The 23383-nt window shown below is 55.8% G+C and overlaps 2 protein-coding genes across 5 annotated transcripts in view; one reads left to right on the top strand and one right to left on the bottom strand.

The window, feature by feature from the left end:
• The window catches only part of STRN4 (striatin 4), a 25273-nt gene extending 11493 nt beyond the window's left edge, over window positions 1–13780 (bottom strand). For 2 of the 3 annotated variants that reach the window (XM_059152952.1, XM_059152953.1), the window contains exons 1-5: window positions 13468–13780; window positions 5603–5706; window positions 4992–5065; window positions 3881–3959; window positions 1905–2102 (exon numbers count right to left, since the gene is read on the bottom strand). In XM_059152952.1, the coding sequence (XP_059008935.1) occupies window positions 1905–2102; window positions 3881–3959; window positions 4992–5065; window positions 5603–5706; window positions 13468–13749 (737 nt within the window). In that variant the 5' untranslated portion in view covers window positions 13750–13780. Of the gene's footprint in view, window positions 1–1904; window positions 2103–3880; window positions 3960–4991; window positions 5066–5602; window positions 5707–6539; window positions 6658–13467 lie in introns of all 3 variants that reach the window. The other variant, XM_059152954.1, reaches the window with a different exon arrangement.
• On the top strand, window positions 13356–23383 carry FKRP (fukutin related protein). 2 transcript variants are annotated; one of them, XM_059152955.1, is made up of 3 exons: window positions 13356–13414; window positions 15014–15071; window positions 19334–23383. In XM_059152955.1, exon 3 carries the CDS (start codon window positions 19373–19375, stop codon window positions 20858–20860), a length of 1488 nt encoding a protein of 495 aa, XP_059008938.1. In that variant the 5' UTR covers window positions 13356–13414; window positions 15014–15071; window positions 19334–19372; the 3' UTR covers window positions 20861–23383. The 2 variants fall into 2 exon arrangements, with proteins under 2 accessions (XP_059008938.1, XP_059008939.1); XM_059152956.1 differs by having other exon boundaries at window positions 13380–13414; window positions 15017–15071.

The following is a 23383-nucleotide window of genomic DNA, read 5'->3' as shown; positions in this document are numbered from 1 at the left end:
TGAGTCCACTGTGACCCCACAGGACCGTGGACCCCAATCACACAGGGGGCACAGGTCCCAGCCTCCTCCTGACACACACTCACCCCAACAAGAACACCCTCACTCGGACCCCACACCGGGCCCCTCCTTCCTGGGCTCTGAGGCCCGGAGCACGAGCCCCGGCCTGACCATGCATCCGTGGGCACGTGCTGAGCCAGTGCTGAGTCAGGAGAGCAGCCGAGAAAGCACCACTGACTCGACAGCCCACTTTCCCACGGCCCGGGCAAACCCCGGCGCAGGTCAGACAAGTGGCAGACACGCCCGGCGGGAAAGAGGAACTGGTCACTTCGCAAATGCTTGCGCCCCTACTGCCAGCCTCGCCGTCAATGAGCCTGTCCCCTCCTAACTGACAGATGGCCTCCCGTTTTCACTTCTGGCCAACTGTCCAATGCCTCCAACCGTATGACAAATCTTAGCAAAGGACATATCTGACAAACCTGAGTCCAGGGTAGAAACGCAGGTGCAATTCGAAGTTCAGATAAATGAAACATCTCTCTTTCTTGCCACTAGGTCGGTCCTCTAGACGGTTCTTGCCAACTGCTCACGGTCACTGCTCGGAGGACAGATCTCTCCGGTGTTCCCTCCCCAGCCACCATGCGCACAGCCTCCTGGCGGAGCACGTATGCTCAGGTGCCCCCCACTCCCCAACCCTGGCTGTGCCCACTCAGCCTCCTGTGCTATGCCTCCAGCTTTCAGATCCCACCTGCACACTGGTGAACTGGAGGGGAGTTCGGACTGCAGCGCTCCCCCCACGCCCCCCGGTCGAGCTCCAGGCTGGCGGCTCATCACTTGTTCTGGGGGTGACCCAGCACCACAAACCACCTGCCCCCGACAGGCCCCTTGCTATTCCTTCCACCCCTCACCCTCCCCACTGTAATCAACGCCACTCCTGTTGCTTGGACCAAACCCCAGAGCCACCCCCTCGCTTCCTTCCTTTCCCCCACATCCATTTCTTTAAAAAGCAGACCTGCGGAGAGGCCCTCCGCCACTCACATCCACCACGTCTCACAGACACAGGAGGCTCCCGCTCTGGCCCCAGGGACCCTCCTTCTCCAAGCCAACCAGCACATCGGACTGTGTCACACCCCTGCTCAAAACCACGGGCTTCCCACAACTCGTAGACTCCAAACTGCCTATCGCGGCCGCTCCAGCCCCATTTGATCTGACTCCCGAGATTTCAACCTCACCACAAGCCCCATGTGCTCACTCGCTGTGGGCTCCTAAACGTGCCAAGTAGAACCCTATCAATCATCACTCCTTCTGCCTAGAATATTCTCCTTCTAATACTTGTGTGGCCTCTTCTCCCCTTTCCTGTGGTTCTCGGCCCACTGTCACCTCCGTGAAGAATGCCCCTCACCATTGCCCATGTCCCTGTCCTTCCTCCTTTCCACCTTTCCCTGCAGCACTGAACATCAGCAATCGTTAAATGACTTGTTTTGACGAGTAACAACTACGGAAAAGAGAAGGAACAAGGAAAAGTCCCTGGGCCGGCGGCCATGCATTTTGGCTCCCCACTGGACCCCAGCGCACTACCCAGGGCCAACCTCCATGTGCTGAGACACTCCATGTGCTAAGCAGCGTAAGGCCTAAGCCTCCGGAGGGGGGCTGGGCTGGGCATGAGCTGCGGCATGATATGGGCATGAACACGATGCCATGGGAGAGGACACGCAGGGTGACCCAGAACAGGATCCAAGGATCCCACAGCGAAGGGACTGAGGGCTCTGGAACAAACCAGCCCACAGTACGCTTCAGGAAGGAAGTGGCCACCGCAGCACCCGGGAGCACTGCTGACTTTATGACACTGACCATCACCAGGAGGAGGGGCAACAGAGGACCGGGCCTGTCAGGACGCACCAAGCGCTCACCTCTTGATCTGCTCTTCTATCTGTTTCACCAGCAGTGACTCCCCACCGCTGAGCCCCCCAGGACCTGGCGTGGCCCTGGGCCCCCCTTCGCTGGGCTCCACGGCCCCGTTGAGCTCCAACGAGCGGCCCAGAAGGGAGCGCACGCGTTTGGAGCGCATGTCCAGGATGGTGTCCGTGTAGCCCACCTCTTCCAGGTACCTGCAGGGAGACAGAACCAGGGCAGCTCGGGTGTCTCCTGGTTTCTTTATATCAGATAGGGGCTGAGGCAAACGGGGACAGGCTTTTTGGAGAAGCAATTTAAGACTACATGCCTGTGTTTTAAATAAGCACACCCTAGGCCCCAATGCGTCACTTTCAAGTCTATTTCCAGGGTAAACCTTTACATACAGGCACAAAGCGGTCACACAGATGCTAGTGGGGATGCCGTACGGAAAAGCCAAGACACAGGAGCCACGCTACATGCCCACTGCGGACGACTGTGGCCGCAAATGACTGATGGGGACACGAAGCAGAAAATAACAGAGGCACAGGGCCAAGATGGCCACAATAAGCAGCTTAACAAAAATCCTAAGTTATGAGAGCCACACAATTCATGTTTGTTTAAAAAACTAAAAAAAAAAAAAAAAAAACAAAAAAAAAAAACGAGTTAACGTGTGTACAAGTACAGGCCACACGCAAACACATATTTGAAACGTGCCCCCCATGAGGCCTGGAAAGATACATACTTGGTGCACCAGCAGTGACCTTGGACCTTTGGAATAAGGGATTAGAGACGTAAGAGCGACCTTTACAGTTCACTCTACTCGCTTCTACAAATGAGCATTTATTACTTTCACAATTTCAAACAATGAAAGCTAGCTGGGACAGGTCTAAAAGTTACAAACAGGGAAAAAAAATTAATTATGGATATCCGGCCCTTCAGAAGCCTTTTACATTTACCATGACCTGGTCCCTTTGGGACCCCTGAACCCACCTCTCACAGGCTGGAGCACACCTGCCCTCACCTGCTGTGTCACCCCGCGTGCCTGCCTGGGGCCGAGGAGAGGCAGGGGAACACGGTGGTGAAGAGCTTGGGCTCTGAGGGCCAAGTGCCCGAGGTCACATCTCAGACCCCCTCACTTACCAGCTGTGTCATCTCCTGCCAGCACACGCCCTCCCTGCCTTTCTGTGTTGGGGGGAATACTGCCGCGTGGGAATTTCCACCAGGCATCAATGCACGTACGCAGCAGTAACAGGCACCCCGGCAAGTGCTGCCTATAGAACCGTTCCATCATTAAGGCTGGCACACACCGTCAGCTAGCAAGCTTCCGGACACTTGGCTTAGGGAAAGCGGGGATAGGGACAAACAACCTTCCTGGTGCTGGTCATGCTATGGAAGCATCTTCAATGGGATGATGTCTGAGCAGTGACTGGCTACGGAAGGTGACGGTCATCCATGGGACAGACGACCCCATAGGTCTTACGATGATGCAACCTAACTAAATTATGTGGAAGGACGTCCACAGCACTTTGAGAAAACAAGGCAGTAGAAGACACAGAGAAACACGCACCTGCTTTTATAAAACACACACACAGCCCCACCAGAGTCGCCAAAATGTTTACAGGGGCATGAGATTCCTTGGGTGGTGGAATTATGAGTGATTTTCTTTGTGTTTCCCAATAACTCTTGCATTCTCTAAAACACATGGATCTCTTTAATAGTAAAACGTAACACCTTTTTTTTTTTTAAAGTGAGCGATATCTGGGGTCACTTCCCAAGAGTAGAGAGCCCCCCCACCCCCCACCCTGCCTCCTGTAGCAAGTGTGCCCTCCCTCCCAGGCTGAGCTCCACCCACAGTGTGACCAACAGGGGTCCTGACAGTCCACAGTCCCACCCCGAGGGGGGACAGGAAGGGCTGCAGAGTCTTCAGGCTTATCTCCAGCCAAACACGTCCCTCTCCCTGCCCCACCCCAGCACCCCTGTCCTGCGCACTCACTGTCGGAGAAGCTGCCGCCCCTCCTTCCACACCAGCGGGCTGTTCTCCAGGGTGACCGACTCCACAGGGCCATTGGAGACTGCAGAGTGGAGACAAAGGAGGCAAGCTGTCTTCGGGGAGCGCTGGGTACCCATCACCTCCTTCACCTTCCTCCCCTTCAAACCCTCCTCAGTCACTGTCACAGGTCCTGCCGAGTCCCTTCCTGAGGGCATGTGAAACCTACCCTCACCCCTCCACGCCCTCTACTCTCCTAAAGTCATTCCCCAAACCACCCCCCAGCCTTCCTTCAGATCCCACCAACTTATGTTACTCTGCCACACGGGGAGCTGGCCCCGTTCTGAGAGCGCAGGCAGAGCGGACTCTATGCTTTGAGACAGGCTCTGCCGCTCACCAGCTGTGTGACCTTGAGCAAGGTGGTTTACCTCTCTGAGCCTCAGCTTCCCCTTCCAAGAAGAACAGTTAATAACAGCAGCACCTAGCATTTAGGATTCTTGCGAGGATTAAATGAGATCATCTGTTCATTTTACTCATGAGCTACTTACTGGGCATTTACCAGGCACCTGGCTGGGTGCCTGAGCTACAAAGAGCCCTGCCCTCGTGGGACTCCCATCCTGGTGGGAGGGGTCTGATATGAAGAACAACATCCCTGTTAACCCAGCCCTGAAGGCCTTGATGGGTCGCCAGTCCCTCACCTCCACTGTCCTGCACCGTGTTCCAGCCACACCCAGTAACTCCCCATCCCCTAACACACCACCCTCTTTCCTGTTGCCACGCTTCTGTACACGTGTCCCTCTACCTGGAACACCTGCCCTACCCACTTGTTGATGAACAAGGAGCTTAGAATGTTAGGGACAGTGTCCATCTGTGTCAGAGGGACAGCAGACAGGACTGGCCTTCTTCATCACTATCTAGCCCCCTCCCCACTCAGGGGCCCTGCAGAGCAGCCCATGCAGGGGGCACTGAGAGTGAAGTTCACGCCCTCCCCAACTCCCAGGTCAAGACTGCATTCTGTGGAGCACAGTACAAAGAGGTGGCCCAACTTGGCACGGCGCCACCACACTGAGCTTGGTCTGGTGGGGTGGGCCAGACGGGCAGATCTGGGGGTGGGCACCTTGTTCTGCCGGTTCTGATTTCTTCTCCCCTGGGTTCAGGTCCGTCCCAAACTTCAATTTATGGTATTTGGCCCTAGAAGAGCAGATGATTAATGATGACAGACGCAGAGGAATAGACAGGGCCAGCCCTCAAATCAGGGGTCCCAGATCCCAGGGCCTCCCACAGTCCGCTCCCCGACCGCTAAAGATGAGCCGACCCCCACCCCCCAACCCCCACCTTTAGGAAGCCACTGTGGTGGTAGAGGCACCACACACAGCATTATGCAGAACCCACTCTTCGAAGTCCGGCAGTCTGGGGTGCGACCCCAGCTCCATAAGTCCCAGAAGAAGTCCTCCCCCTCTGGAAGCTTCCCCTGTCCCCATGAGGGGACTGGGAGGGGTCAGTGAGGCAATGAGTCTTCCATGGGGCCATCAACGCTATGAATGTTGTTACTAGTGCCGATCCTGGACTCCATCTACCGTGTCTTGTTCTGTCCCCCTGTGCTAGAACCACAGAGTACTGGGTGACGGGGAACGGAACGCCAGTTTCCAAACCTCCCCAGGCTGGAAGGCACTGCAGGCGGCCTCTGGAGCCTCCTGCCTGGGACTGACCCGGGGTGGCAGGGCTCACCTTTCCTGCTTCAGCGCGTATTCCAACATCTTGATCCGCCGCACCAGGTCCGTCTTGAGATTCTCTTGCCCTTTCCGTTCTCCCTGGAGGAAAGCCACCTGAGCCTGGGGGGGACAGAAGGGAACAGGAAGACAGCAGGGCTCAAGCTCACTGACGCGTGTCCCTCGCTCACGCAAGGACAATCAGCTCCAGCCCCCACCCCCACAATGACATGCAGCGGCCACTTCTTCAGGCGTGAACACCCTGAGCCAGGGTTCAATGGAGCAGCGACAGGGCATGCTGGATCTGTTTCCAGAGTCCCCTGCCATGTGACCCACCATGAAAGAGCTGAGGAGGAGTCCTTAACCCTTGACATTAAAATGGGTAACTTGGACCCTGCCTTTTGGGGAGAAGTCAGATAGGGGATGAAAGTGGGGGATGGAGGCATGAAGAGCTCCGGGCTCCTTCTCCCCCACCCCGAGGCAGGTGCTGTCCCCTAGGTTGCTGGTGGAGGTGGTGTCTCACTATTTCTACCAGAGCATCTGTCTCTGGGAGGCGTAGGAAGCTACTTCGGGAGCTTAGGGACAAGAGTGGGTGGCTCAGCTCAGCTCCCGCTCCAATGCAAAAGCTTTACCACCCAACCCCCACTGCGGGGACCAAGCGTCCCACTGGAGTCTGCCCAGGGTGAGCAAGACATGCCACAGACATGACCCAGGGCCCCTGCCAACCACTTCACACCGTCTGCTGGCATGGGCTACCCCAGTCTGCTCTGGTCCATCAACAGGTCTTTTGGAGACACTGGGCCAACGGCCTTCGAGGCAGGATCCTGGCCCCTGACCATGTTCCAGAAGTCCTGTGCCAAAGCCCTGAGAGCAGGGCTCAACCCTGGCTTCTCCCCAAGTGCTCCACTGTTACAGGCTGGGACAGCCTGAGCTCCAGGCCGGGCTCGGCCACTTACTTGCTGCATGATCTGAGGCAGGTCATCGGCCTTCTCTGAGCCTCCATTTCCCCTTCTAGAAAATGGGGCTCACGAGAGTGCCTGCCCCTCATGTGTTAAGTTCTTCTCAGTCCGAGGCCTAGCACAGAAGAAGGGCTAATAAATGCCAGCTCCTACCTCTCCGCATGTTTCTTCTCCCTGTCTGTTCTTCCACAACACTGAAACAGGCCCAGTTCTTTTAAGACCCAAGCCCCATCCAGCAGAGATGTCCGTGGCAGGCAGGCCTCCTGCCCCCACAGGCAGCTGCATCTTCCTGGAGCCAATCCCCAAATACCACATGCTCACTGGCGAACTTCGGTAACTCTACCAGAAGCCCCGGGTCTGGCCACAGACCCCTTTTCCAGGCCGTGCCCATTTTCAGAGCCCGGCTCCAGGACTGCAAGTTCTCCGCAGCCTCTCAGATGCACACCTGCACTCTCTCCCTCTCCTTGAGGCTCGAAGGGCCCAGAGGACCTACCTCTGGGAGCGTGGCACAGCTCTGTGCCTACAAGCCTCCTGTGGCCTCAGCCCTGCTCTAGGGACCAGATCTCTCCCTTGGTTGGCTGAGAACTGAGCACGTGCTAATTAATGCCTGCCTCTGGCCGGGAACTCGGGAAACGTGCACTCACATACCTCTGGTGGGGGTCATACATCGATGCACCCTTCCTGGAGGGCAGTTCCGTCACATCTATAGAAATATTAAACACACACTCCCTTTGCCCTGACAGGTCCACTTCCAGGGACGTAGCCTACAGGCATAAGTGCAACGTGGGCTTCCTTCCAGAAAATAAAAAGGAGCATCCCTGCCTCAATGTAAGACAAAAGTATCATGCACCCATTCACTTACAACACCAATATTTACTAAGCCCCAGCTCTGTATCAGGTACAGGTGCAGACAGAGGATACAGCACTCAAGACAGACTGCATTTTCCAGAGGGGGGTGTAGGACAAATAATGAACAGATCATTATATGTCACCAGGTATGGCGTTGGGGTGGGGGGGGGCCCAATCTGTCCTTTGTGGGAATGGACTTTTTCCCCCTTCTGAACACCGTTTTCTCTCTACACTTTAAATCAACACATACACGCATAAATACCTAAGGCCAGACAGGCAGACTCACATGTGGTCACCACCTTAGCAGTCTGATTTTCTGTCCCTTGTGTATCATCTCACTCACCCAAAGCCACCCTGTCCAGTCCCTTTAGAAGGTGGGGGTAGAGGTGGAGAAGAGAAGGTCAATCACCAAACAGAAGCCCCAAGTTTCTACCTCCTCACTGTCCTCGCTACCCTCTGGGGCTTCCATAGTGAGCCCTGTACTTCCCAAGCGCCGGAACAGCCTGCTGAACACCCACGTTCATTCAACATCCCGCACTGGTGACTGCCTAGACAGCCCGATCCCGCATGAGCCACTGGAGAGTCACGGAGAAGACGACTGGTTCCTGGCCTCAGAGCTCTCAGTGCAGTGTGGAAACAGGCAGGAGCATCCACAACCAACAAACCATGTGACTGGGCACTGCGAGGGAACAAAGGGTGTTATGGGAGGAGAACATCCAACCTGCTCCTGGAGGTAAGAAGCACAGCTCAGCCAAGACCTGAAGGCTGTTAGAAGTTGGCCAGGGAGGGGCACCTGCCTGGCTCAGTGGGTTAAGCCTCTGCCTTTGGCTCAGGTTGCTGGAATTTTCGGGTCATGATCAGGTCATGATCTCAGGGTCCTAGGATCAAGACCCGCATCAAGCTCTCTGCTCCGCAGGGAGTCTGCTTCCCCGGCCCCCCTGCCTGCTTGTGATCTCTTCTCTGCCAAATAAATAAATAAATAAATAAAATCTTAAAAAAAAAAAAAAAAAAAGAAGAAGAAGTTGGCCAGGGGAGTAGCATGTGCTGCAGGCAGAGGACAGAGACAAGAGCTACATGGCAGACTTACGGAACGCTAAGAAGGCCAGTACAGCCACATGAGAATGTGTAACAGGGTTAGCGAGGAAAGGCAGAGAGGCTTCTCGGGGTGTAGGACAAATAATGAACAGATCACTATACGTCACCAGGTATGGCGAGAAGGACCGAGAAAGGACCACAGACCAAGTAGGAGTTTGAAAGTTGTCCTCAGAGCATAGGGGAAGCCGCGGAAAGGTTTTAAGCAAAGGAGAGATGTAGTCAGTGCATGTTCCAGGGACAATTGCAGCTATACTGCCGAGAACTGATGGCTGGGGGGTTGCTAAAGTCCAGTCCAGGAGGCAGTCCCGGAAATCCCAGGGAGAACTGACAGTGGCCCAGACCAGGAAGGGGGGCTGGGTTAGTGGATTTGCAGTAATAAGGAGGCAGGACTGATAAGACAGGTGACTCAATCTGTGGGGAGAAGAAAGAGAAGGCAGGAACACACCAGGCCCTCAGACTTGCTGGGCCTGGCCCCTTAATCTCCCTGGTATCACCACAGCAAGCCCCGATCTCCCTTCTAATTATGGTGCGGGAACCTGACTCAGCCGGCTCTGCTCTGTTGTCCCCTTTCCAGCTCCCCTGGCAAAGGGAGAAATGAAAATCAGAAACATCTGGCTCAAGTGAACCAACTGGGAGGAATCCCACAGAGAGGGGAAGTGTTGGCGGCCAGTTCCTCCTACCTCCGAAAATGCCAGCAGCCGGCGCTGCCTCATCTCTGAGTGCAATGGTGGGCTGGCAGGTAAGCCCAGGATCTGGAAGTTCTCCACCCACCATATCCACCCCCCCCACCCCCCCCACCCCGGCCAGAATGTTAGAACACACACACCCCGGGGGGACTGTGCCCAGACGCAGCTGCGGCCTCCCTGCGGCTGCTCCCTCTCTACAGCCAGGAAGCACTGGAAAGGCTTCCCGAGGACCCAAAGGGTCTCAGTCCTCCCAGGAGCAGACGGATGCCTCTCCCTATCTTACTGTGGACCCTTCCGTCCTGGCCGCCAGTCCTGTGTGTTTCTCTTCGGGACCACCCAGCCCTGTATCTCCTACGCTCCTTCTCCAGCGGCTCCTGGCAGGGATTCCTGCCCCCCAAATCCCTCAGAGCCCCTGGGGAGGCTGGCAGTAAGGAAGGGACCGGCCCCACACCTGCTCTGCCCCCACCTCGCTCCCTACATCCCCCATCACTGCTTCTCCAGGAATGTCCAGTTGAGATTCCCCTGAGAGGGTCCCCCATCCTTGGGGAGCTCCCCTCCCCAAAAGGGCCTCCAATCTATAAACTATATAGGGTTTGCGCGTGACCTTTCATGTTTATCCTGTGTTGTTTTACCTTAAACGTATAGCGTGCATATCTTTGAAATCAGAAATACATATGACCTTAATTTACGTTTTCATTAAAATATCTTATGCTTACATCCAAATAATCACGGGGCTTCAAGCAGAGCCACACAATCGAATTACTCCCCTAAGGTGCGAGTGTGCCCAGTTCTCTGCAGGCTCTCGTGCAGACCAGCCGCCTCTGTTAGCCTCAAAGCTTCTGAAGGGCAGAAACCTCACTGCCTGCTTCTCAGAATCTCCCACCCTACAAAGTCCTGCTTATTGTCGATGGCATCTGAGCCACCTCCTTGCTCTGATATCTGGGTACCTCCTGGCAGGACCTCATGAGGGGCTGCCTTCCCTGCCACGCCACGCCCTCACCCAGCGCACCACCGGCGCAACTTGTCCTGTGCCAGGAGCAGCCGGACTCGGCCATCTGGAGAAGACACATTCAGGGTTCCTCGCAAAGGTCTGACACGGGCCAAGCCTGCAAGGATCTCACAAGAGGAGTCACACCTCTGTTAAGCGGTGAGGTGCCCCGGAAGGGGGTGTGTGGAACCGTGGGGGCACCCTGCACCGACCTCCGTTTCATGAGCACAGCTGTTCTACCCTCCCGCCCCCCCAGGCCACTTTACACTCACAGGGGAATATACAGACGTTCACTGCAGCCATTTCTGACGGGGGTGGGGGGGGGCAGGGAGGGGAGTCTGGAAAGAAGCTTAAAGTCTGTCACCAAGGGTCAACCAAGGGAGCTGCGGTATAAACATCCAGGGGAGTATAGTTATCAAAATAGTACGAAAGCGGGACACCTGGGTGGCTCAGTTGGTTAAGCAGCTGCCTTCGGCTCAGGTCATGATCCCAGCGTCCTGGGATCGAGTCCCACATCGGGCTCCTTGCTCGGCAGGGAGCCTGCTTCTCCCTCTGCCTCTGCTGCCACTCTGTCTGCCTGTGCTCGCTTGTTCTCCCTCTCTCTCTGATAAATAAATAAAATCTTAAAAAAAAAAATAGTACGAAAGCTCTCGGTGCCGACAGGAAAGGAACGCCAAGACACAGGTATGTGAAAGAAGTTGCAACATGATTTGTATGTGACCTCATGTTTTACACACACAGAGCTGAACCCCTTTTCTAGCAGGAACGGTTGCAGAGATGAGCAGAAAAAGGACGGAGGGGTGGCTTTCTCTTTTCACTCATATATACATAAACACACAGACACACAGACACACACACACACACCTGTGAGACCTCTGTGTTCTTACTAATGTGACAGGACAAAAGGAAACAGCAGTACACAGTAAGTGATGCTGCAGCCGAGACCGGGAGAGCCTAAGCAGGCACTCTCCGCAAGCTCCTCTTTAACTCCAAGAAGAGCCACTGGGTAAGGGCATAAACACACAGCTCTTCTCTTTTCAATCTCAAGGACAACAAGGTGGTACGGTGAGTGCTGTAGGGGGCACTGGTGTGAAATCCCAGAGACCAGGATTCCATCCCAGTTTTGCTAACGACTGCTTGCATGATCCTGAGGAGGCCACCAGGCTACATGTTCCTCGTCTGCACTGGGCAGTAAGGAGGTACAGAGAATGGGCTTCTAAAAGCCCACAGACCAGCCCTGCCGCTCACAGGCTGGGATCCTAGCTCAGTCCCAGCCTGACTCTCCCTCAGAGCCTCCCTTTCCTCTCGGACTCTTTGAGTTCTGCCTTCGGCTCAGGTCATGGTCTCAGGGTCCTGGGATCAAGCCCCACATCGGACTCTCTGCTCAGCAGGGAGCCTGCTTCCCCCCTCTCTCTCTGCCTGCCTCTCTGCCTACTTGTGATCATTCTCTGTCAAATAAATAAAATCTTAAAAAAAAAAAAAAAAAAAAAAACAAGGGACAGGGACAAGGAAGAGGACCACCTCGCTCCCAGAATGTTGCAAGGATGAAATGATACCATGTATCTAAAGTGCTACACACAGTGCCTGGCACCTCCTTTGTGTCCAAACGAACAGCAGCTGCCAGCGTTACTGCTGAGTGAGGGCAAGGACACCTGCCCGATCTCCATAATGGGGTCCTGGGATCAAGCGAGATGGATGCTGGGAAAGAGCGCCAGAAACAGAGTTGAACACAAAAGTGAGGGGTGCTTATGTAAGGATTCCTCTCCCACCTCAAAGCCAACCCTCATCTACTACACAGCTAAGATCCCTATTTTTGGAGGGGGGAGAAATGTAGAATGCTCTCTTCATTCATCCTGTGGACAAAACTCTAATCAGTTCTTTATATGGGGTCCCCATATCAACTGGACAGGAAACCATGAACCAGAAGGGGAAAACTGGGCTGCTAAAAGTAGATACTGGCTTCTGCTAATTATATCCCAGCTCAGGAACCCTCAGTCCTGATGGCCCATCCATGGATCCCCTCAAATCCTCCCAGCTCTGATGCCCCATCCTCCAGACACTCGGCAAACAGACCCACACTTCTCAAGGTCACGAAACCAAGCCCAAACCCAGCCCAACTCCTCAGGCTCTAATAAACATCATCCCAGGGCACACTCCTCTCCCACGCTACTCCACAAACCATGGGGTCCTTTCCCAGAAACTTCCACAAACACATTCTCCTCCCAGAGTCCTTCTGAAATGCTTCTTCAATGCTGTTTGCCTGCTCCGCAAAACCCTCTCCCTGCCACCCTCCAGGAACATCCCTCCAAGTCCTCCTGTCCCAGGTCCCTTTATCTCCATGTTGGACGCCACAGCACTACAGTGTTCTCCACCTGACATCCTCTAAACACCTCCCATCTCAAGACCATAGCCTGCCCCCCCACCCCCTCCGCACCACTCCTCCACACCCCCCAAACTGCAGTTTCGGCTCTGCAGCTCTTCCATACAGGCTCCTAGAGCAAGTCCTGGCCCTGTCCACGCTTCCACCCCCGGGACACCCCACCCTACACCCGATAGCCACACATGCCGGCCTCCCCAAAGTTTCCTCTTAGAGGAGAGGGCATACATCTTCCTCCTGGGAACCCGCCCCCGCCCTCTTCTCATCCCAAGTCCTCATATAACAGCCATCTTTCAATCCCCCCCACCTCCTTCCCCCGTCCAAACGCTCCGAAACACACCCGGTCCCAGGCTCCCTGACTTCCTCTCTCCACTCAGGCCAGTTCCCCGCTCGACTCACTCTCGCTCTCGGCGGCTCCCAAGTTTCCCCGACGCCCCCCCTCTCCCACCCGAAGCCCATCAGGTTCCAACTCCAACCCTCACCTGGTCTGGGACGGGGTTGGGAGGCCAGCGGTACCTTTCAGGCTTTTGCTCACTCCCAACAAGAGCCCCCCCACCCCGAGTCCTCCCACCACTCTCTGCTGAGTTCTCCTGGGCTCCCTTCAGGGCCCGAGGTCCTCTCCAGGGAACCCGTCTGCCGGTCCGCTCACTCCCACTCCAGCTCCTAGCCGGTTCCGCTCCCCTGCGCCCCTCCTCTCGGCCGGCCCCGGTCGGACTCTCCAGCCCCGGGGTCTCCCTCCCACCTCCAGCCGCCGGGTGCCCTCAGGACCCCCCTCGGACGGCCCCTCACTCCGTCTCCGGGCCGGTCGCGGTCCCCTCCCGCCCCCCCGGCCGTCCCGGCGGCCATTGCTCCAAGATGGCGGCGGCGGCGGCGGCGGGTGAGGCCGGGCCGGGCCGGGCGGGGGGTCGGGGGTCCCGGGGCGGCGCTCACCTGCAACTCGGCGCGCTCGGCCTCCCAGCGGGCCTTCTCCGCTTCGAAGCGCGCCCACTCGTGCTGGATAAAGTGCAGGATCCCGGGCAGGCTCAGGGGTTCAGGCCCCGCCGTAGGCCCGGGGCTGCCTCCGCCGCCACCTCCCTTACCAGCCGGGCCGGGCCCCGGGGCAGGGGCAGCGGGCGGGGCCGCCCCCGTCGGGCCGGGGCCCGCGCCGGAGCCCAGCGGGCGGCAGGAGGAGGCGGCGGCGGCGACCGCGGCTGCCGCTCGCTCCTCCATCATGGAGGCCCCGGGGCCGGCCCGCGCGCCCGCTGTGCCTCGCGCGCCTGCGCGGCCGTACCAACGGCACCCCCCCCACACCGCCCCGCACCGCCCGCGCGCGCGCTCGGCGGGGGCCGGTGGGGGGGCCGATGATGGGAACGAGGCCGTGCGCGCGCCTCGCCCACCCGGGTCGACCCCAAAAGCGCGCGCGCGCGTGCGGGTGGGCGGGAAGGGGCGGGGCGGAGACGCGCGCCCCGAGGAGGGCTAACCGAGACCCAGGCGGAGCGCTGGGGTCGCGCCTGGGAAGAGCGGGACTTTGGGAGGAGCCGCTTTCTGCCCCTCTTCCTGCTTCGCCCCAAAGAAAAATACTAACTCCCTCCAGACCCAAATGTCACTCTCCTTGACACTGTTCCTCTGAGAGAAAGGGCGACCACCAGGGGTGGTCTCAGCAACGGCCCCATCCTCTCCCGTTTCCTGGCCCAGGTCGGTAGTCAGGGTAACCCTTCCCCAGCCTGGAACCCTCCCTCTTTGTGGTTATGGAGCCCCAAACCTCTCCTGTCCCTGCACCAGGAGGAGGTTGCTAAGGTAACTTAAGTCCCTCGTGGTCCTTCTGCCCCAACCTTCATCTGGTTACTATGGCAACCTCACCTAGCACTCAGGTAGAAAGGACCCCAGCCCCAAAGACACTGATTGCTGAGAGAACATCTCTTTCCCAACCCCTCCTCCTAGCCACCCAGCTGGCATTACCATGGTAACCATTCCCCCCCCCTTTCTCATCGTGGGAGGTCCATGGACCAAGCCAACCAGGTGTTTTTATTTAGAGAAGATGCTCTGCTGAGGAGCTGTTGCTATGGTTACAGGGCCTGGACCAGGAGGTAGAAACAGGCAAGGCCAACCCCTGGTTGCTATGGTAACCAGGGACATACAAGGATAGTGCCCTTTCCCGGGTCCCTAAAAACCAGGCCCACGAAGATAGGGGACAATTTTAAGATTGTGTCTCAGGATGGAGTGGGTCTAGGGAAGGGGTTTTTACAGTAATGGCTTTGGTCACTTCTAACCCCACCTTTCTGGGCACATATATAAGAAGGGATGGTTTTAGGCTGCTGGGATAACTGACATCCTTCCCACCCATTCCTGAGATACCCCAGGTGGGGCCCGAGCTCATGGAACTTCAAAGAGAAAGGATTCTCTGACCTTCTCATTGCCACTTTTGCAGGCAAGGTGAAATCGTACTCTGCTATGCAAAATTGGCTGATTTGGGGTTTTCTGGTTCTCGTTCCCTCAGCAGTGCAGCTGAGCTGGGCTGGAGCCGCCCACCCCGAGCTCCCGCAGCAACCTAGGAGGTAAGAAGTTCCTGAGTGTCACCAATGCTGCTGTGGAAACTGCCCTTCCCCCCGTATCACTCATTTTCTTTGCCTGTCACATTCCCATTCCACAGATGGGGCAGCCGAGACTCAGTCCAGAGCAGAGCTCAGGCCAGGTGAACCTAGGCCAAAAGGGAACCTGAGTCTACTTACATTGTTTTCTGGGGAATGGAGAGACAAAGTCTCAGCTTGACTGTCCTCTCCTCCCTAGACCACCTTTTCTCTCTCATACCCCCTGCCGGTTTCCTGACCCATCTGTAAGTTCTGTGTGTGGTTTTTGTCTTCCCACCTCTGGAGGGCCTGCCAAGTGACTGCTTCGATCTTTCCCTGTTCCCAGAACACGGTTTGGCGCAGAGAGTCCTCACTAGGTATCTTGTCTGTTGAGTTAATGGGTGAATTAATTCAGTAATTTGCCATATTCAGCTTTGAAAAACACCTGTCAGGTTGGGGCTGCAGAATGCTCAGTGAAGGTGGACAGTAAGCTAGGCAGTCTTGAGTGGACCTAAGAGAGAGCAGAGCTTCCTGGTTGAAAACATGACTCTGGAGCCAGGGTTGTGGGTCAAATCCTGAGTCCACCATTTCCCAGCTGTGTGACCTTGAATGAGTGCCTTCACTTCTCTGTGCTGCTTTGTCCTCATTTTTTAAATGTAATCAGAACATAAAAACGAAACAAGGTAATTTAAGTGCTTAGAAAAGGATCTGGCCCTATGGTGAGCAGCTAGAATTGTTGATACTATCATCATACTGCGATTCAGAGAAACACAGACATTCAGACCTTCAGAACCATCGTTTAAAACCCTTTGCCTCGATAAAGGAGTTTTGAGCCCTTATAGTTGGGGAAGCCAAGACCAACCGCGTCAGGGTACTAGGTGATTCCTTGCTCTTTCTTCTCTGGTCCCCTGCCCTGCTGGTCTGGCTGCCACACCCACTGGTCTCCGAGGCCCTGATTTCTGTCCTCTGTCCTGCCGGGCTCCTCGTGGCCCAGAGGCAGTCAGATGGAACATGCCGAGCACCAGGGCCTGGGAGGTAGAGACCGGGGTTTTCCCTCCATCCTTTCTGTCCCTGAGCTACAGTTTCCCCATCTGATCACGCAGAGTCAGTCGTTTGTGCCACACACATTTATTGAGCACCTAGTGCGTGCCCGGCACTGAGCTGTGCCCTGAGCGCACAGCAGGGAACAAAAGAGTAAGTCAAATCTACGAGCTAACAACTAGGGGAGAAAAACGCAGGGATGAGGCACAGGAAATACATGGATGATAGGGAGATAGGTTTTGAAAGAGAGTAGCCAAAGAAAGGGCTTCCTGGACAGGTAACATCAGAGCAGAGATGCAAGGGTCACAAGGGAGGATCCATGCAGATGCCTTGGGGACAGCGTCCAGACAGAGGGCATCGCCAGTGCTTTGGCTGCTGTGCCCTGGGAGAATTTGAAGACTAGTGTTTGGCCAGCATGGCTGGAGCTGACAGTGGGAGAGACTGGGACCACATGGGGCCTTATGGGCCCAGGTGAAGACTTTGGCTTTTCCTTTGAGTTGTAAGCCACAGAAGGTTCGAGCAGGTGCAGGACAGAATCTAATTTGAGTTTTCACACGATCCCTCTGGGTGCCAAGTGGGGAACAGCCCTGGGGAGATAGGGGAATGAGGGCAGAGAAGGAAAAGGGTCTCTACAGAGTCTTTAGAAGATTCTAGAACCATCAGTGGTCTCTCCGGGGCTTCTGCGTACATAAGCTCTAAGAGTCTAAGGTTTTTAAGACCTTGAAGATTCTATGATTCCAAAGGTTCCCCCCATCACCCCCGCCATGCCCGCCTGCCTGCACAGTAATGTGAGGTCAGGGTTGTTGTCTGTTGCTGTGTGCTGTGTGTCTGCTGCTGGGTCCCCAATGCCTAGAACAGTGCCAGGAGTATTGTAGGAGTTCCACAGAGAGGGAAAAACTGAAGGAAGGAAGAATCAATCTAAGGTCCAGATGGTGATTCCAAGGTTTTAAAGATTAAGAAGTTGCTCTTAAAGTGCAACTCAGATTCTTAAATGCCAACCGAGCTGGGTCACAGGAGGGCAGGCAGGCCTGGGATGGGTGAAGAGGGAGAGGAGGGCATTCCTGGTAGGAAAGAGAGGGGAGAGAGGAGGCAGGAAGACCCGGGGCCTTGAGCCACAGTACAATTTGGCTTCAGGAGCCTGAGGCCTTATAGACTCTGAGAACCCTGACCTGGGGGATCAGTTTTCCATCAAGTGCACTTTCAGTGCCCACCTGTGTGCCGGGAACACAGAGATGACTGAAGAAGCCCTGGCTTTACCCTCCCAGGTCTCAGTCTCGTGGAGCAGACACACCCATCACTGGATGGTGCCCAGCAGAATGCGCAGGGCTGGGATGGGGAGCCCAGAGCCTTCAAGAGCCCACAGACAACTTATCGCCCAGCTTGGGGTTCAGGGAGGGCTTCCTGCAGGAGGAGGCATCAGAGCTGAGGCCTAAAAGCGGAGGCAGGAGTTCTGCAGGGGAAAAGAGGCATGGGGAGAAGGGGTGTTCGAGAAGAGCATCTTCTAAGCAGAAAGAACAGAATATACAAAGGCATCTGTGAGGGCGCCTGGGTGGCTCAGTGGGTTAAGCCGCTGCCTTCAGCTCAGGTCATGATCCCAGGGACCTGGGATCGAGTCCCGCATCGGGCTCTCTGCTCAGCAGGGAGCCTGCTTCCCTCTCTCTCTCTGCCTGCCTCTCTGCCTACTTGTGATCTCTGTCTGTCAAATAAATAAATAAAATCTTTAAAAAAAAAAAAACAAAAAAACAAAGGCATCTGTGGGAGGAAAAGTCCAAGGTGGCTTAGGCCGAGTTTGGCACATGGCAGGAGGTGGAACTGGACTGGTGCACCAGCAAGAGACCCAGGGTCCTCCCAGGCCTGGTGGGATGTTATAAGAAACTGAAACTTTTTCCTCAGGGTACTGGGTAGCCATGGCAGGTGCTGAGCAGGGAAGGAGAGGTCAGGTTTGTGCTTTATGAAGATCCCTCTGGCTACCATGAGCAGCCGACTTGGTCGGGAGACCAGGGGAGGCTGAACAGGGATCTGGGTGGACCAGGATTGAAGGCGAGATTGGCCGGGTCTCTGATGTCCCCCTTTATTGGAGGAGTAGAACCCTCCGGAAATCCTTCATGGAGAAACTTTTGAGTATTTGCTCAGAGCCCAACACCTCCTGTGCTGGAGACCAGCGGGAGCTTGGCGTTGCGTTGGGGAACTGGGAGACAGCGCCCTCTGGAGGTTGCTTAGGAGTACAGCAGGTGAATTCAGGGCCGGGGTGTGTCCTCGGGTCCACAGTCGCTTATCAGAAGAGGCTTAAAAAAAAAATCATTATTTTATTTTTATCTTTTAATTTCTTATTTGATAGGATGTGGCATTCAAAGTATTTATATTTTTTAATTTCAGGTTTTTAGTTCAATTCTAGTTAGTTAACACATATGATAAAATTGCCTTGTTTTTTGTTTTTTTAATTAGTGGTCAAGATTAAAAATTGGGATAGTTGTGATTTAAGAAAACACTTCTAGCTTCTCTTGCAAAACCAAAACGACCTGGCTGACCAGTGGGAAGGAGACAGCCAGATGGTCCAGGGTTTGAGGAAGTTAAAAGAGGACAGTGGGGGAGGGGCTTGGTGGGCCAATGCTGAGGCCAGCAGCTTCGTTCCTCCCCTCCCCCCACCCACCCCCCCCCACCCCAGCCAGAGTGTGAGAGGACAGGAGAGACAGATGGGGGAGGGGGGGGCTTCCTGGAGGAGGGAATGGTGGAGCAGAAGGTGCAAGCGGGGCCTGGAAATGGAGTGGGACATTTGTAACTGAATCCAAACCTGAATGAGAAGTTGCCAAAGAAAAGGATAAAGATTAGATGCAGTTGAACAAGGAAGGAGGGAGGGCGAATCATTTGGTAAAAACCTTGCTAAGCACCAGGCTCTGTGCTGGGGGGAACTAGGGACCCAGCAGTGACTGAAACAAGCTCAGAACCTGCCCAGTGGGAGGATACAGACCTGTTCCCACGCAGTAATAGCACAGAGTGGTGGGCTGGGGTGGGAGAAGCCAAGGAGCTGAGGGACCCCAGAGGGGTTGGATGGAAGGTCGGAGAGCGCTTCCTGGAGGAGGGGAAGTCAGAGCTGAAACCAAATAGAGAAAGAGCTGGGATAGAAGGGCAGCACTAGCGATGGGGGTGTTGAGGGGTAGGAGGCTTCTGGCAACCACCTCCAGCCTCCCCTTTCGTTCCCCCCTCCCCAGGATGCCCCGGAAGCCCAGCTAGGGCCCGACTTTGGCCCCATGCGTCTCACCCGCTGCCAGGCTGCCCTGGCAGCCGCCATCACCCTCAACCTCCTGGTCCTCTTCTATGTCTCATGGCTGCAGCACCAGCCCAGGAACTCCCGGGCCCGGAGTCCCCGCCGTGGAGCGGCTGCTGGCCCCCGTGTCACCATCCTGGTGCGGGAGTTCGAGGCCTTTGACAACGCAGTGCCTGAGCTGGTGGACTCCTTCTTGCAACAAGACGCCGCCCAGCCCGTGGTGGTGGCCGCGGACACACTCCCCTACCCGCCCCTGGCCCTTCCCCGGGTTCCCAACGTTCGCCTGGCGCTGCTCCAGCCGGCCCTGGACCGGCCCGCCGCGGCCTCGCGCCCCGAGACCTACGTGACCACCGAGTTCGTGGCCCTCGTGCCTGACGGGGCGAGGGCCGAGGCTCCGGGCCAACTGGAGCGCATGGTGGAGGTGCTCCGGGCAGGAGGGGCACGCCTGGTGGCCGCCCCTGTCGCCTCAGCCAACCCTGCCCGGTGCCTAGCCCTGAACGTCAGCCTGCGGGAGTGGACTGCCCGCTACGGCCCCGCGCCCTCCGTGCCCCGCTGTGACGCCCTGGACGGAGACGCGGTGGTGCTCCTGCGTGCCCGCGACCTCTTCAACCTGTCGGCTCCTCTGGCCCGGCCGCTGGGCACCGGCCTCTTCCTGCAGACGGCCTTGCGGGGCTGGGCGGTGCAGCTACTCGACCTGCCGTTCGGCGTGGCGCGCCAGCCACCCCTGGCCACGGCCCACGCGCGCTGGAAGGCAGAGCGCGAGGGGCGCGCGCGGCGGGCAACACTGCTGCGCTCGCTGGGCATCCGCCTGGTAAGCGGGGAGGGCGGGCGCCTCGAGTGGTTCGGTTGCAGCAAGGAAACCCCGCGCTGCTTCGGGACGGTGGTGGGTGACACACCAGCCTACCTCTATGAGGAGCGCTGGACGCCCCCGTGCTGCCTGCGCGCTCTGCGGGAGACCGCCCGCTATGTGGTGGGCGTGCTGGAGGCGGCCGGTGTGCGCTACTGGCTGGAGGGCGGCTCGCTGCTCGGGGCCGCCCGCCATGGGGACATCATCCCGTGGGACTACGATGTGGACCTGGGCATCTACCTGGAGGACGTGGGCAACTGCGAGCAGCTGCGGGGGGCTGAGGCGGGCTCCGTGGTGGACGAGCGTGGCTTCGTGTGGGAGAAGGCCGTAGAGGGCGACTTCTTCCGTGTGCAGTACAGTGAGAGCAACCATCTGCACGTGGACCTTTGGCCCTTCTACCCCCGCAATGGAGTCATGACCAAGGACACATGGCTGGATCACCGGCAAGATGTCGAGTTCCCTGAACACTTCCTGCAGCCTCTCGTGCCCCTGTCCTTTGCTGGCTTCGTGGCGCAAGCACCTAACAACTACCGTCGCTTCCTGGAGCTCAAGTTCGGCCCCGGGGTCATCGAGAACCCAGAGTACCCCAACCCGTCCCTCCTGCGTTTGGCAGGAAGTGGCTGAAGTTCCTACGTCCGCCCTGGGGGGGTCTGGAGAAAACTCAGGCCAAGGAGTGGGGAGTGGGGGCTGGGGGGGACCTGGCCTTGGCTATGGTGCTGCTGGCATTTGGTGGGCAGGTCGGGGATGCGGAGCTGCGGGGCAAGGCCCAGCACTGTCCTACACTTGGAAGACATGCCCCGACCAAGATTTCCGAGAGCTTGGGTTTATTTGGAGCACAGACAGTTTTGTAAAGAGGAAAATGTGTACGTTCTGCGCCCGGACTGCCGCGATTATAACCCCAGCTCTGCCACTTCCTAATTAGGCGGCCGGGTGAGTGTCCAGTTTCTCCAGGATTCAGGGAGTGTCCTCGCAGCGACCCAAAAGCCCACAGGACGCATGGTTGCTGGAGCTGATTCCGCCACGAGAGGGCACCTCTGTCCTAGTCTGGGGTCCAAGGCCCAGTCAAGCACCTAACAACTACCCTTCCTGGAGCTTCCCTAACTTGAACCTTTTGGTCTCTCCAATCCCCTGTACCTGGCGGGACAGGATGACTGTCTCCCTTCTTCCAGAATGTGACCTCCTGGCCTCCTGCGAGCGCCCTGTGAATTGCATGCTGCTCTTAACCACATCTTGCAGAGGAGGAAACGGGTTCAGCCTTGACCTGCCACAGTGGGTAACCAAGCTCTGGATGCCAGAGCCACTCCACGTTAACTGCGTTACCTCCTCGTTTCAGCGCTCCGCACCTGGTAGCCCACTTGCGCGGCGGGATGAACAGCAATCAGAGCTCGAGTTACTCAGCTCATATGGTGTGCGCAGCGTCCTTCTCAGTGCTGGATGCGGAGAGACTGCTCCATCTCTCACCTCAACCCTCTGAGGCCACACTGAGACCAGAATGGCAGAGTCGCCCAAGGTCAGACAGCTTAGAAAGCAACAGACCAGGGACTTGAACCCCGGCGGTCAGGCTGGAGCGCACACTGAATTTGGCTGCTGTGCCCCCTCTCTAGTTATGCTACATGAGAGGGGGGTCCCCGGGAGTCTGCATCCCTTAGCTGGTGAAGCCATGGTGGCCTTCCTCCTATGCTCATGCACCCAAGATTAAATGCCATTTGAGCAAGTATCCCGAATATACTTATTTATAAATTATATACAGGTACTTCTATCGTTCTGTATTTTAGTAATAAGGCTTAAATTATTCCATTTTTAAAAAAGCAAAGAGGGTTTTGTTTACGTGGCTCATCTTAGTGACTTGTCCCATTTGGAACCACAGGCTCTGAGGCAGGAGAGGCCTGGGGTCAAAACCCAGCTCTGCCTCTTTCTCCCACTGGGAGTTTAGGCCACCATGACTCTGCCTCTCCGAACCTCTGCTCTGTGCCTGGGAAATGCAGGTGGTGAACGTTCCCCCCACGGGGGTGCTTGTGAGCCACTTGAGTGGTAAAGGCTCAGGAATCAAGGCTGTGTGTGGCTCCTGGCCAACTTTACTTGTGATCTTAGGCAAGTCCCTTGACTTGCGACTCCCCCAAGTCCAGGGAGGCAGGGACTTGCCTGTGGGGGATGGGCAAGATTGCCCAAGCGGGAAGCCAGAGGGGGAGGGGGAGGGGGAGGAAGAAGATGATCAATGCAAATCTGGTCCCATCTCAAATGTGGCTCAGACATCCAAAGTCTGACTTCTTAGATCACAGCCTCTGTTTTTAGCCACTGAACCTGCAAAGAGTTCCCAGAGACTGTTGGGTTTCCACGGAACATTCTGGAAACATAAGGGGATGATTTAGGTTATCAGCGTGATCAGGTGATGCTTTTGACTCGGGAAGCATAGCCCAGGGGTGGAGAGGTCATAATAGACAGGACCTCTCCACAGGGTAAAGCACTGGCCCTTGTCACATACAGTTTTGAAAGCCCCTTTGGACATTCCTGAAGGGAGTGCGATGTTCAAAATCTTATGCAACTGGTACAAATTAATATATATGTCAATATATGCATCACAATATGTAAATATTTCTTTTTTCTTCTCTGAAGGATGGAAATGATTTGTATATACATATTTCTTTGAATTGTTTGCCAAGAACATGAGCTGAAACTCAGATCATTGTTAAATCATGCAATGATTTTGTTTTATTTAGAAACACTTAGAAATTGTTGGTGCAGTTTCTTGATTGATATGATATATATATATATTCATTTATTTAATTACTTTATTTATTAGATAAAAATATATATAAAATAACACTGGCTAGCTGTGATTTGATAAGAGAACCACATCAAGTGCTTCTGGCAACTTCCCATTAAACTGAGTACCATTAGGTGACTTGAGGTCTCAACAGATCAAGAATTGCTCTTGGGGCGCCTGGGTGGCTTGGTGGGTTAAAGCCTCTGCCTTCAGCTCAGGTCGTGATCTCGGGGTCCTGGGATAGAGCCCCACATCGGGCTGTCTGCTTACCAGGGAGCCTGCTTCTCCATCTTTCTCTCTGCCTGCTTCTCTTGTGATCTCTCTCTGTAAAATAAATAAATAAAAATCTTTAAAAAGAAAAAAGAATTTCTCTTAGCACCATC

The sequence above is a fragment of the Mustela lutreola genome, chromosome 16 (assembly GCF_030435805.1).
Source record: "Mustela lutreola isolate mMusLut2 chromosome 16, mMusLut2.pri, whole genome shotgun sequence".
In the NCBI taxonomy this organism is placed as follows: Eukaryota; Metazoa; Chordata; class Mammalia; order Carnivora; family Mustelidae; genus Mustela; species Mustela lutreola.
The sequence above is the reverse complement of the archived record's forward strand: the minus strand, read 5'-3'. Positions and strand labels throughout refer to the sequence as shown.

Excerpts from the sequence above, each read along its gene's own strand:
- FKRP (XM_059152955.1), top strand. The coding sequence starts at position 19,373 with ATGCGTCTCACCCGCTGCCAGGCTGCCCTGGCAGCCGCCATCACCCTC.